At 41.2% G+C, this 15,334-nt stretch overlaps 1 protein-coding gene across 1 annotated transcript in view; it reads right to left on the bottom strand.

Annotated features, from left to right (window-relative positions):
* TMEM273 (transmembrane protein 273) overlaps positions 1 to 13,573 on the bottom strand; it is a 34,728-nt gene extending 21,155 nt beyond the window's left edge. Inside the window, exon 1 of the mRNA XM_059395879.1 lies at positions 13,467 to 13,573. Coding sequence (XP_059251862.1) covers positions 13,467 to 13,512 — 46 coding nt within the window. The 5' untranslated portion in view covers positions 13,513 to 13,573. The remainder of the gene's footprint in view (positions 1 to 13,466) is intronic.
* Positions 13,574 to 15,334: the final 1,761 nt, after the last annotated feature.

Below are 15,334 nucleotides of genomic sequence, written 5' to 3' on the forward strand. Positions count from 1 at the left end.
CAAGTGGACCACAGTTTCTCCCTGTGTCACGTGTGGCTTAATAAGGACTCCCCGGCAGCTTGGGAGGATCTCTGTTCTTAGTGCCCTGAGGTCAGCTTAGGGACCCTCTCTGAATATCTCCAGAGCCTTCCCTGGATCAACCCCATCCAACATTGTCTTCTGTGGGGCTGCGCATGGGCCAGCCACAAGCTATGACAGACACCAACACCTCAGCCACAGCCTCTGACGTCAGGCCACAAGCTACTTCCAATGGGGAAGCGAGTATGAGGTGTGCAATGGGGCCTGCAAACCAGCAGACCCTGCTGGTGTGGCCCTGGACAGACCCTGCCTGTCTGCTCTCTCCCAGAAGGTTTGCCTCCAGCCATCCCAAGTGCTACACTACAGCTGGCAAGATCTTCCTGCAAAGCTGTGGCAAATGCCCTTCAGGAGAAGGCCTCCCTTCCTCCTGGTGACTCACCAAGCCCTCCTCCTCCCCTGGCCCATGCTCACTTGTCAGCCTCACTCCGTACTCCCCTCTGAGCCAGCCTACCTCCTGCCTGGGCTTTGGCAGGGGCTGTCCTCTCTTCTTAGAACTCCTTCTTTCCCATCCCACCCAGATTTGTTTCTGCACAGAGTTCCTGCAGACTAGCTCCTGGAAGCTGGGGTTGTACTCTAGGCACTAATCAACCCACGGACAAGTGTTGTTACTGGCCATTTGCTGGGCGGTGACCTGGCAAGACCAGATCCTTGCACCAACAGAAGTGACAGCCCAGAGGGGGAACAAGATCCCAAAAAGGCACCCATGAAGACAGGTATACTGTTAGGATTGTGAGGAGTTCTGTGAGAGAGTATCTCCCAGGATCCTGGGAAGGAAAAGCATGAAACCCATACAGAGCAGACTATATGTGAGGAGAAGCCTTCACAGCTGGACAGGAACTTGACAGCTATTCCATGGGCCTGGACAGCAGAAACACGGGGTGGTGCATGTGATGGGGCTGTTCTGCAGACACCCTAAACACTTTGGTCTAATCTGGTAGCCATGGAAAACTGTTAAAGGATTTTAGCCACACGGGGGCGCAATTAACTCTCACTCAATAAGACTCCTCCTCCAAGAAGACCTCCTGGACACCCAAGCTTGGATCAGGAGCTTTTTCTCTGTTTCCCTCCATTTTCCTTTATCTCAGTACCTAAGACACCACATTACAACTGTCTTTCCTATAGGCTGTCAACTCCTTCAGATCAGGGCTTGAATCTGTGTCACAACAGAGCCTGATAAAAATCAATATTCACTTACCGAAAGCAAAAGCTCCCATGTCTATGTGTCCCAGTATCGTAGGGTGGCCCAAGAGCCCAGCTCCAGGCCCTTCACCTCTTCCCCTGGGCAGCAACTCCTAGACAACATGACCCAAAGGTTTGCGTAGGTTTCTGAGGGGGTGCAGGCGGGTTCCAGGCAGAAATTCCCCAGCTGCTCATCTGTTTTGTTCAGATGAGCAGGAGAGAGCAAGCCCGTTTATCTCACTGAGAACCATTAGCCTGTTATTTAATGGAATCAAATTTAATAAAAGGAGCAGTTCAGGCAATTCTGGAGGATAAATGAGGGTATAGATGTGACAGAGATGCTTACAGTGACTTTAAAGAGGAAGCACAAGTGGTTAACGTGGAAGTGAGTGAAAAACTCTGCTGAGCTATGGAAAGTGTTCAAGGACCACTGGAAATTCCCAGCAGGTGTTTTGTGGAGGTCACCACACTGTCCTTCCTTCAGGATCCCCCAGGATCAGTGCTGTGTGTCTGAGAGACATTAAGGAGCCCCGAGTCCCCTCCCCAAAGATCTTCCTCCAAACCACCCACCCATCAGGTTCTTAAAAACTGGTCTCAGACCTCCATTTCTGGAAAGATAGAACAGGCTAACCTTTCCCTATTCTTCTCACCAAATTTAGCTTAAAACCTAGATATTAGACAAAAACAAACAAACAAACATAAGAAGATCCTGAAAGATGGAGAGAAGAAGGCAGACTGGCTGAGGACCTTGGGGGCCCCACTGGAGGCAGCCTGTAGCCTGTGGTCAAAGTGTGGCTGTCACAGCTCATAAAAATATAAGTCAACAAAACAGACTTTCTTCTCCTCTAAGATTTCTAAATTCTGTTTGACTGTTTAGGCTAAGAAATAACATGTCTAAAGTAGTTCCCAATATATGTAGAGGAAATATTTAAGAGATGAAAGGGACATAGAGACACAATTTCCACTTTTCACTTGAACTGTTAAAATGTTGATAACAATAGATGATAATATATTATGCATATATCATGGAATACCTACTATACTAGTCCAATGGTAGGAATACCTACCATTCCAGTGTTTAAGCAACCACTGAAAAGGCAATGAAAAGAAATATGTTCAAAAACACTACAGACAAATCAAATGGAATTCTAATAAAGAATGTTCCAGTAACACACAGGAAGGTAGGAAAAAGAGAAATGAAAAACAGAGAACAAGGAGAAATCATAATATAAAGGGGCAGCCTGAAAGCTCCAACATATCAAGAACTACATTAAGTGTAAATTGCCTATATCTGCTAATTAAAAAACAGGTTTGCAAAGCTTATTTAAAAAATGATTGAACCATATGCTGTCCACAAGAAACTCACCCTAAATATGATATAGGTATGTAGAAAATAAAAGAATGAAAAAAAGAAATCCATGCAGACATTAACAAAAAGAAAGAAGAGTGGCTACATTTATATCAGAGACATTTTTGAGCACAGAAAATTAATGGTAGGGCCAAAGATATTACATGACATTGTATTACATTACATAATGATAAAAGAGCCAATCCACCAAACAGACACAGTAATCCTAAATCCTTATAAACAAACAACACAGCTGTAAAATCTGTGAAGCAGAAACCAATAACACTGAAAGGAAAAATAGACAGATGCACAACTATAGTTAAAGGCTTCAATAGTCCTCTCTCAACAACTGATAAAACTAGACAGAAAATCAGCCATGATAGAAAAAAATTCAACCATATTATCAAGCAAAAGGACCCAACACCAGCAGAATATGCATTCTCTTCAAGCACTTCTATAAGATATATCAAGGTATCTAGACTACATTCTGCATCAAACATCAACAAAATTAAAATAATTTCACTCATACAAAGTGAGATCACAATGGGCTCAACTAGAAATTAACAATAGAAAGATAACCAGAAATTTTCCAAACACTTGGAAACTAACGATATTTCCACAAAATTTGTGTGTCAAAGAGGAAGTCTCAAGGGAAATGAAAATATTTATTAACTAAATAAAAATGCAAACACACATATCAATATTTGTAGGGCATAGCTAACATAGCTGAGAGGGCAATTTATAGTACTAAATGCTTACATTAGGAAAGAGGTGAAGTCTTCAAACCAATAATCTAATATCTCACTTGAAGAAATCAGAAGAACATCGAAATAAAGCCAGAACATGCAGAAGGAAGTAAATAATAAAGACCATAGCAGAAATCAATGAAGCAGAAAACAGAAAAAAAAAAATAAAATGGTTTATTTGTAGCCTGTAGCCTGTAATAAAGCCTGTAACCTTTATTAAATGGTTAATAAAAAAGAAATAAAAAATCCAATACTTTGAAAAGATCAATCAGATAAACCTCTATTGAGACTGGCAAGGGAAAAAAGAGAGATGACACCAATATCGGAAGTGAAACAGGAACATCACTACAGATCCTATAGACATCAGAAGGGTAATAAGGGAATACTATGAATAACCCTAGCCATAAAAACCTGGTGACTTATCGACAACTGGGTGACACAGTTGGTCAAGCAACCAGCTCTTGGTTTCAGCTCAGGTCATGATCTCAGGGACTTGAGATTGAACCCCATCATGGGCTCCACACTCAGTAAGGAGCCTGCTTGAGATTCCCTCTCCGTCCCCATCTGCCCCTCCTCCCCATATGTGCACTTTCAATCTCTCTTACATAAATAAATGAATCTTTGAAAAAGAAAAACTGGTGACTTAGATAAAATGGGCCAATTCCTCAAAAAGTACTAACTGTCACAACTCATCTGATATGAAATATTTTGAAGCCCTATAACTATTAAGGAAACTGAACTCAAAATCTACAAACCCCAAAAAAGAAGTCCACAGGCCCAGACAGTTTCAGGGGAGAATTCTAGCAAATTTTTAAAGAATAATTAACACCAATTATGCAAAATCCCATCCAGACAATAGAAGAGAAGAGAAAGCTTCCTAATTCATTTTATGAAATCAACATTACCATGACATTAGGACCAGAGAAAAAAAGGTGCAAAAAAGGACAACTACAAACCAGTGTTCATCATGAATACAGACTCAAAAACTCTTACCAAATGCTATCAAGTAGAATTCAGAAAAATAAAATCATGACCAAATGGAGTCTAGTCAAGGATGCAAGTCTGGTTTGATATTCAAAAATACATCACCGCAATCCACCACATTAACAAATAACAGAAGAATAAAATCACATGATCATATCAAGTGATGCAGGGTTCTAAACCCATGTATGACCAAAATTCTCAGAAAACTAGGAAAAGAGGGAAACATCATCAACTTATTAAGAATCTACAAAAAATCCAACAGCTAACATCACACTTAATCATAAGAAACAACGTGTTTTCCTACGAAGAACAAAAATAAGGCAAAGCTACTTGCCATTGCCCTACCTGTTCAACATAGTACTGGAAGCTCCTGTCAGTCCAATAAGACAAGAAAAGGAAACTAAAACAACATACAATTCAGAAAGGGGAAAATACAACCATTTGCAGTTCATGGTCCACATAGAAAATCCCAAGGAATCTAAAAAATAATTCCTAAAATTAGTAAGTGAATTCATTAAGGTGGCAGAATAGAAGATTGACATACATAAATCCCTTATACTTCTATATACTAATAGTTACACATAGAAAGAGAAATTTAAATACAATTTATTATCACCCCCACAAAAAATACTTAGATATAAACCTAATAATACATGTACAGATTTCACATATTAAAAATTCCACAATGGTGATGAGAGAAATAAAAAAGAATCTTAATAAATGGAGATACAAACCAAGTTCACGGAAAACTCAGCTAATAAAGATGTCAAATCACCCCAAACTGATCTCTAGATTTAATGTAATTCCCATCAAAATCCTTGCAAGATTTTTTTATTGATGTAGATAAGATTATTCTAAAATTTACATGGAAAGATAAAGGAAATAGAATTGCTAAAAACCTTTTTTTTTTTTTTTTTTTTTTTTTAGAAAATGAAGAATAAAGTAGGAGGGAACATTCTAACATCTTGAAATTTACATACTTACAGAAATCAAAACTGCTTGGTATTGGCCGAGGAACAGACCAATGGAAAAGAAAAGATGACCCAGAAATAGTCCATACAAGAATGATCAATCGATTCTGGACAACAGAGCAAAAACAATTCAATAGAGGAAGAATAGTTTTTTCCAGCAGTGGTGCTGGAGTGATTAGATATCTATAAGCAGCAACAACAACAACAATAAAGTATGCTGAGCTAAATTCACAAATGAACTCCAAGTGGATTACAGAATCAAATGTAAAAGATAAAACTGTACAACTTGGTGAAAGGTAAAATAGAAATGGGGTTATTTAAAAGGGAACAAAGAGGTCATTAAGGAGATGGACCTTATGCACACCCTCACTGGACAGACCCATGAACTTCTGAACTAGGTCAAACTGCAAATATTTCAAAAGACTCAGCCAGAACACCTATGACTTGTTAAGAGAAGTTAAGCAAAGGCTTAATTAAGATAGTCTTAGCAACAAATTATATTCAATCAAGATTACTTTTCTGTTGCTAACACCAATCAAAATTCTTTGTAAACAACATTCAAGCATTCCCTTTGTCTTTAGAAACCCTTGACTTCTGTTCCTAGAGGGGAGGGGAGGTGCACTATTTGTGTTGTGTTGTTAAATCTTTTGTGTTCCTGAATTACACATCTGAGGCCCCCAATCAATGATTTTTGTTTTTGTTTTAGTTCCGGTTTTTCTTGTTTGTTTGTTTTTTGGTTTTTTTTGATTGACAACTTTTAGGAGAAAACATAAGATTAAGGAAGGAGCAAGCTGGCAGAGGAGTAGGAGAAAACATTAGATAAAATCTTGGAGACCTAGGGCATGAGTAGTGAAAATGTTTCAGATGTGCTATCAAAAGCATGATCCATAAAAGAAAAAAAATCAGTAAACTAGACTTAATTAAAATTAAGTACTTTTGTTCTATGAAAAACCCTATGAGGGGGATGAAAAGACCAGATAGAGACTGGGAGAAAATATTTTCAGATCACATCTTTGACAAAGGACTTATATTCAGAATATATTAAAAACCCTTAAAATTCAATAGTAAAGGAAAAACCAAGCAAACCAATTAGAAAACTGGCAAAAGTCATGAAGAGAATGCTGGCTTGACCAGGGCATTTCTCCTCACCTTCCCAGGGTCCTCCCTTTTTCCTTTATGTTCCACTGACTTTCCGAGTGACCCTGCTGTATTGTTTTCTTTTGTTACATTTGTGATAAATTGTTGCATGGCAAAAGAAAACTAACATGTCAAGAATTCTTTCTTCCTGGAATCCACTCACTGCCTGATTGTGAACCATTGTCTTGGCAGGAATCTGAAACAGGGGAAAAGCTGTCAGGAAAGATTTTTACAAAGATCTCAGGGACTAAGAGCCAAGGAATAAAGTGATGACTTTGACTTGTAAGATAAAAACGAATTTAATTCTCTTTACCCCAGCCTCTGCCATCTTTTCATTATAAATTAAGGGGGCGGGGGGGGGGGGGGGGGGGGGGGGAAGCCTCTGTTCTCTTCAATAACTCTGGCTCTTTCAGTGAAGGATGTTTTAGGCACTGGAACATAATTAAAGTGATATTGTATTTCTTTTATTATCATGATTATAATAATACATAGATTTCAGCGAGTCCTTTCCAACAGAATTAAAACGGAGACAGATGGCTGACATTTTGGTTGGAATTAAGAGTCCATAGGAATATTTTATCTGGCAGCCTTTTAAAAAGGAAGGTACAAACCTCTAAGAAAATGCCTAGATATCTCACCAGATATTTTCAATAGCTATTCTTAGAGCAATATTTTAGCAAAATTCAGCAATATTGATCGGTTGGTAGTTAAGTGCAAATATTTATTTAGAATTGTGACAACTGTAACCCACAATCTGTGGAGGCCGAGAAAAAACAAGGCCATCACACCTCAGGTTTAGCCTTAGCATAAGTACAGCCATCTTAGCTCTGGCAGCCGTCTCAGACCCCTGTGCCCAAGGGCTGAACTTTCCCTCACCCTGCTTTAGTAACCCCCACCCTGTTTTGGTTCCAGGAAACCCCACCCTGCTTTAGTAACAGGAACCCATAAATACCCCTGCCTTAACTAAGCTCAGGGTCCAAGTTCCTACTCTGCTGTGTCGGTTATACTTGGGCGCAAGTTAAGATTGTCAAATAAACCCTCGTGTGATTGCATCAGTACTTGGCTCCTTGGTGGTCTCTCAGATGTGAAAACTCTGGCACAACAAATCAGCTATAAGTCTTTCATCATTATGTCAAGAGAACCTGAGCCTTTCTTAGACAGGTATCTTCTGCTTCCAAACGTGAAGCCCTTAGAAGGACCCAAGAACGGTTATACGTTGTTTAGTACAGAAAGGATAACTGGAATCACTAGAATATCAGGCAAACTCCAAAATGTGGAACGTTCTATGAAAGAAAAGGAGATGGGGTGCTCGAGTGGCTCAGTGGGTTAAATCCTCTGCCTTCAGCTCAGGTCATGATCTCAGGGTCCTGGGATCAAGTTCTGCATCAGGCTCTCTGCTCAGCAGGGAGCCTGCTTCCCCCTCTCTCTGCCTGCCTCTCTGCCTATTTGTGATCTCTCTCTCTCTCTTTCTCTGTCAAATAAATAAAAAAAAAAAAAAAAGGGGGGAAAAAAAAGATGGAAGCTTCTAAAACACCAATGTCATAAAAGACAAAGGCTGAGGAGATGTTTCGGGTAAAGAAGGTCAAAGAAACAAGGTTACCAAATGCCACATCGGCCCCTCCACTGTCTCCTTTGTTCAGGACAGTGAAGCTGCAAAGGGCATTGGTGGGTCCAGTGAAAATACTGAACTGCGATAGATTATGTGAAAGTATTTTGACAATGCTAACTTTCCTGATGTTGCCAACTGTGCTGTGGTTATACAAGAGATTGTCTCCATTTTTAAGAAATACACACTAATGTACTTAGGGTTAAAAAAACAACATGATAGATATAACTTACTCTCAAATGGCTCTGAAAAAAAAGACATCTCTCTCTTACTATATAGAACTATATATATTTATATCCTCATTTGTTTGGTATAAACATATTTCTCCAGAGAGGTAACATAAGATAATGCAAATGATGGAATCTGATTAAGAAATCAGCAAATCATACAGGTGTTCTTTGTATTATTTTTCTTGCAATTTTTCTTTAAGTTTGAAACTATCTTGAAATAAAAGATTGAGAAAACAGTTCCAAAAGTCATGTCAGTTTTCCATGATGACACTACTTTCTATTCTCAGCTGGGCGGCAGTTTGGTATTGGAGCTCCAAGTACAGCTTTTCAGCATCAAACTGTTTGCATTTGAATCCAGCATTTCCACTCACCAGCTATGTGACCTCTGATAAGTTACTTTATCATTCCGGGCCTCAGTTTCTTCATCTGTGAAATGGGCATGAGAAGAACATCTGCTTTGTGGCTGGTTTATCAGAAACAAATGAGATCTACGTAGGAGTGCTGGGCGAGACACCATACTCAGAATCAGCTCTCAGGAAGTGGGCTTTGATGATGCTTTCAAGGAAAATAATCTACACACGAGAGAGAAGGTGTAGTAAGAGCCAAGATGAGTTTTAAGTCAAAGCAAAAGAAGAGGGAGGAGGAGTAGAAGAAGGAGAAGAGGAAGAAGAAGGAGGAGGAGGAGGAGGAGAGGGAGGAGGTAGGGGAAGGGGGAGGAAGGGGAGAGGGAAGGAAAAGGGAAAAGGAAGGGGAGGGGGGAGGGGGAGGGGAAGGGCGAGGGGGAGGAGAAGAAGTAAGGAAAAAGAAGAGAGAGGAGGAGAAAGTATCTTACATACAAGTTACCAAGATTCACAAGCTACAGTGAATACAGTAGTGTGACATGACTCAACACAGAGAGACACAAATACTGGCACAGAATAGGAATCCCATTAATAGTTCAAATATGCATTAAATGGGTATAAAATAGAAGCAACACTGCAAAGCAGGGGAGAAAGGAAAGATTGTGAAATAAATGATATTAAGATCATTGAGGTTTCATATAGAAAAAACCTAAAATTAGATCCTTTGTTTAGGCCATACACAAATATAAATTCCAAATAAATTAAAGGTGCAATCATGGAAAATGCAACCACTTTAATTAAAAAAAGAAAAAAGTTTCTTAGACAAGGGAGAAAAACCAGACACAGCAAAAGACAAAGAATAATAAATGTCATTGTATCCCATTTACAGACTTCTGCAGAGCAAAGGATACCACAAAGATAAAAGATAAACAACATACATAGATAGGATATTGACAATACATGACAGAGCCAAGTAATTAATATCCAGAAAAATATATATAAAGGACCAATTGGACCACAGGAAATGTACAGAAAAAGACACCTGGCTGTCTGATAACGAAAGGGAAAATAGTTAATCTCACTAGTCATCAGGAACGTGCAACCTAAAAACTTGGAGATAATATTTTACAACTCTGATTGGCAAAAAATGAGAAGTCTGACACTACTGAGTATTACTAAACCTGTAGGGGGACAGAAAGGTCCGGATCTTGCTAATGGAGAGCAATTTGGCAATATCCAATGAGGGGAGAATTGTCCATACCCGTGACTTGTGACGTCTTCAAGATTGTCTCCCAGAAAACAGCCGCGCATGGCTTCTAAAAGATGAGACTGAGAAGTTTCATTACAGCATCAACAAACACTCAACAAGTAAGAAACAACCTAAATTCTCTCAGTTACCAGAAGGTACAACTAAATTATGATGTAGTGTTTCAACAGACCTATTTAGGACAGTTGAAACGAATACCATTGATCTATGTGATCAGCACGGGGAGCTAAGGCAGCGTGTTGAGTGTGCTGTAGTGACATTCGTGTCACATGTTGAACCCCTAGAAAGCAACACAGGAAGGAAGCTCAGTCAAAGCAGGGGTGCTGTATCTTTCGGAGAAGAGAGGAAACAAAACAGGGGAGGGGAGCCCCAAGGGCATTAACTCCATTTCTGACATTCTCTTTCTTTGATGGATATGTTGATTTATCTATCTACTTACAAATCTGTCTAAAAAACCAGCCAAATTTTAAAAATGTATTAATTCAAGGTGTTGGGTCCATGTTTGTTACATTGATGTCAGTTTTTTTTTTCTTTTTTAAGATTTTATTTATTTATTTGACAGAGGGAGACAGTGAGAGAGGGAACACAGGCAGGGGGAGTGGGAGAGGGAGAAGCAGGCTTCCCATGGAGCAGGGAGCCCGATGTGGGACTCGACCCCAGGACCCTGGGATCATGACCCAAGTTGAAGGCAGAAACTTAACGACTGAGCAACCCAGGAGCCCTACATTGATGTCAGTCTTAAAATAGTTTTAGAATATTGGAAAACTGACTTTCCCAAAACTGTCCAACTACTCTGTGTTGTGGGAAATAGAGGCTCATGCAAGCCAGGATGTCACGGGAGTCACTAGGGAGAGATGTCCCTCTTCCTCCCATGTCCCCAAAAGCCCTCATGCACAGCTCTCACATATGCCCTGGGGTGACTGGCCTGGTCCCCTGCCCTGTGTTAGTAGGTATCACTAGATAATCCCCCAGGTCGCTTCTACCAGTTTGTAAAGAAAAGTTTAATTAATTCTTACAACTTTCAAAGAGGCTATCATGCTACTTTTTGGTGCGGTGCATAGAAATTTATTTTGTATTAAGAATATATATGATCCTTATGAAAAATGTCAATACAAAGAAACCGAAAGATGCCTTATAATCCTATTTCCTAGAAAGGGTAAAAGGAAACTTTTCATGACTTGCTGTATTTCCTTCCAGTCAAGTTTTGGATAGGCAAGCAAACATATGGAAAATGTAATTCTGTACCTATAACTCCACAAGTTTGTCACCTCCCCTTTATCCATGTCAGTTCTGAGAATGTTTTTCATGTAAACATTTTGGATATCGTTTGAAAAGTTTGATTATAACTGATTTAGCCAGGGCGCCTGGGTGGCTCAGTGGTTTAAGCCTCTGCCTTCAGCTCAGGTCATAATCTCAGGGTCCTGGGATCGAGCCCCGCATTGGGCTCTCTGCTCAGCGGGGGAGCCTGCTTCCCGCTCTCTCTCTGCCTGCCTCTCTGCCTACTTGTGATCTCTCTCTATCAAGTAAGTAGATAAAAATCTTTTAAAAAAAACTGATTTAGCCAGATTCTGACTGAAAATCATTTGTTTTCTGGTTTCTACTGGAGTCAACAGTGCTAAATAACATCCTATTAAATATTCAGGGAAATTTTTATCCTATTACTTCATCAGGATAAATTTCTGGGTAAAAGGTTGTGAACAGCTTACACTTTGCTACATGTTATCCAATTATGTCCTGAGAAGATTGGGTCAATCAGTGTTCTAATCATCCAAATAGTGAGTGCCCACCTCCTGTTAGATCCCGGCCATGTGCTTTAAACGTGGCCGCAGACTGAGTTCTCTCAACAGCCCTGTGAGGTTCGTACAGTCATTATCCCCAAGTTACAGATGAGAAAACTTAGCACAGACAGGATGGACAACGTGCCCCAGCTCCCAGGGCTGGTAAAGAGCTAAGAGGATTAACATTCGTTTCTTTAGAGGGAAACACAATCTCTGAAACACCACTGTTTCTGCCAGCGGTATCTGAAAACACTAACTGGCTGTGATACCTTAGCCAACTAATTAAAACTTTATCCTTAAAATGCGGATAATGGTGGGACCTATTTCATGAAGTTGCTGTAGGCACCAAATGAGCTAATGTGTTTAAGGGAATAGGCAGCAGGTCGAATGCACTCAAAAATGTTACATTACTCTTTCTTTTATTATCTGGGACCTTGAGCATTTTCAAGGCTTATCGCTTGTTTGTAATTTTTCGGAAAACTGCCTACTTGTATCATGGGCACATTTTTTTCAGGGGATTTCTTAAATTTCACTTCCTTCCCCACACCCACCCCCTGGGACAGGCGGGGGGAAGGAAGATGTACAGACTGGTCTGTACATCTACACTGGTCAAAAGCAGAAACAGGTTAAGATGCCTGCCACCTCTGTCACGTCGCCGAGCACACTTTGCGTTTTCTGCCCTGCACACACGTCTTTTTTGCTTGCTGGTTCTAACTACCCCCATGGCCACTGCCACTCATTACACATGGCCATTTCCACATGTAAACTGCTAGATGCCGAGGCTCTCTGCCTCCCACGCTAACTCCCAGAAAGCCAAGGTCTTTGTTCACTCCGGGCTGGATGTGGGCTTCAGGCAGGAGTCCTGCCCCTGAGAATTAGCACTGCCCATGTCCCGGATCTAAGTGTTGCTTCCTCAGATAGAAGATTAGATCTGGAGATCGACTGCCTGCCTTTGAGTCTTGACCCAGGGCAAGTTCTGAGAAACAGCCTCTTTGTGCAGATGCCTTTTTAAGAAATATCAATTAATGTTGAAGCAGATTTTGCAAAGTACGTGGCTCATTAATCTCTGTTTATCTCTGTCTACACATATCATTCTAACCATCATTCTGGGCCTCAATCTTTATCTCTCTCTATTTTCCCTCTCTGGTTCTCTGGTCTTCTATTTCTCCCTCTATATCCGGCCTTACTTTTCTATCAGTCTCTACCTTTTCCCCTTCTTCCTTCTTTTGATGTACAGAATTAAAGAAGATGTTTAAAAGTCTGGATACTTCTGGGTGACTAAGAACCTCCTCCTTCATTCCATAATAAGACTCATTCACCATGAACTATGGAGAAGCACCTACATTTTCTCATTTTATATAATTATTTTGGTTTGACCTAATTAAATTGAACTTAATTTTCAAACAATCCTAGAAGACATGCATTATTCTCCCCCTTATCTCTTATTGGTTCAGAAACGGAGAGAGGGTCCAAGAAGTTTGCAGCAGTTTGTCAGCAATGAGGCCACAATTTAAAGCCAGATTTTTCCAGGTCCCAAGCCCAAAGCTCTTTCTACCACATGACCCTTTCCTATTCTCCCCTGACACAGAAGCATCTGTAAGTTGCAGCTGGAATGAAACAGACAAAAATCGTTGCTCACTGTTTCCTGTCTCAAAATGAGAAAAGCTGTCTATCTCAAGGGACACATCTGTGCTTGAGGGACTGAGCCCCAGTGGGCTAATGCTCCCCCAGTTTCCCACTCACTGAGGGACCCCAGCCACAGAAGAGTCCCACCCACACCATTTCTGCATTCCTTACTTACCCAGGAGGAGGAGGAGGGCTCTCAGCATGCTGGCCCCCAAGCCCATGCCGGCTCTATGCTCCTGGCCCCTCTCTGAACAGGCACCGAGCGCTGTATGACCCAAGGCTGCAAGGGACAGGAGCCAAGCTCCACGTGACAGACAAGGAGGAAGCTGCCTCCACGCCAGGAGGCTGCTCAGTTCCTCTCCGCGACATCAAAGGGCAGGGCTGAGAGAAGCACTTGTTGTCCTAGCCCTGCCATCTGTGGAAGGGAACTAGCCCACAAGAAAGGCTCCTTGAGGCTTTCCAGGATACTGGCTATCACCCCATCTATCTCCCATAACCTACTCCCACCCACCACACACACACACATAGCACGGGAAGAGAAGTGCCCTGAGGGCAGATTCTTGCCCAGAGACCCAGGCTGATGAGTCTCAGAGGGGGTTGTGGGCAAAGCAAATATGGATGTCTAGGTCATGCAACGCCTATGGCCACCAGCCCACAATGTACCGCAGTCACTGTGCTTGGTGCCATAGACGTCTCTCAGTCTGGGAGGCTGACTCTCTTCTCAGAATAACATTTTAAATGTCCAAAATAAAGTAGCTAGGATCCTAAAAGAAACCAGTTATATTGGGGTCCCTGGGTGGCTCAGTCAGTTAAGCACCTGCCTTCAACTCAGGTCATGGTCCCAGAGTCTTGGGATCGAGTCCTGCATGGGGCCGGTGGGGGAAGCCTGCTCAGCAGGGAGTCTGCTTGTCCTTCTGCCCCTGAACCTGCTCGTGCTCTCTCTTTCTCTCAATAAATAAATAAATAAATCTTAAAAAAAAAAAAAAGAAAGAAGCTGGTTATATTGAAATACAGTTACCAAAAATAGAACACACACTTATGATATAGAAATAGATGTGCTTTTTCTCTACGCAGCGAACAGCAAGATTTAGCAGAGGGGAAGAAAGTCCACAATCTTGACATCATGACAAACGTTAACAATATTTAGAGATGTCTGTACCAGCTGGAAGATGGACAAAAATCCTGCAGTTGCTACTAGCCATAAAGTCACCCATGTGGTAACATCACAGTGGTTTCTTGGTTACCCTCATGTTGAAAAGACGTGTTAAGTCTCCAGTAGAGGTTAGAGGACAAGGATGTGATTTTTTTCTCATCCACATTCCCAGACCCCACTTAAGCCCCTCATGCTGGAAGACCCTTGATTCTCAACAGGCTCAAAACAACAAATTTGGAGCCATGAGTTTCCATCCTTCTCCTTAAAACCTGCCTGACTGTCGAGCCACCAACACAAATGTGTAAGAAATCTCACTTTTAAAAATGTACAGCCCCCTCATGACAAGTGTTGAGCCCCATCCAAACGAGAGGACAGTGGTTAGCCTCTTCATCCTCGGGCTTCCTCAGCCAAATTCCTAACACTGCTATCTCACAGAGCACTGTGTCCCTCAGGCTCTCACACTAATGATGGATGTGAGAGGACCAGGATGTTTGTGAGAAAGGCCATCTGCTTTTTTGGTGCCTTAAGGTTCCATCTTCCTATCCAGACACTTTATTTCATACCAAACACTTCGGTTGGTCTTTACCTACACCATGAAACATATTCCCTCTTACTTCTCCTGAAACTTGTGAACTTTTAAAACTTTTACCCCCCCTTTTTTCCTTTTTTTAAATTTAAATTTAATTAACCAACATATAGTACATCATTAGTTTCAGATGTAGTGTTCAATGATTCATCAGTTGCTTATAACACCCAGTGCTCATCACATCATGTGCTCACCTTAATGCTCGTCACCCAGATACCCGATTCCCGCTCACCTCCCTTCCAGCAGCCTGGAAATCTCCCTCTCTGATTTCTTCCCATTCAGTTTTCCCTCCCTTCTCCTATGA

This window comes from Mustela nigripes, chromosome 4, assembly GCF_022355385.1.
Source record: "Mustela nigripes isolate SB6536 chromosome 4, MUSNIG.SB6536, whole genome shotgun sequence".
Taxonomy (NCBI): Eukaryota; Metazoa; Chordata; class Mammalia; order Carnivora; family Mustelidae; genus Mustela; species Mustela nigripes.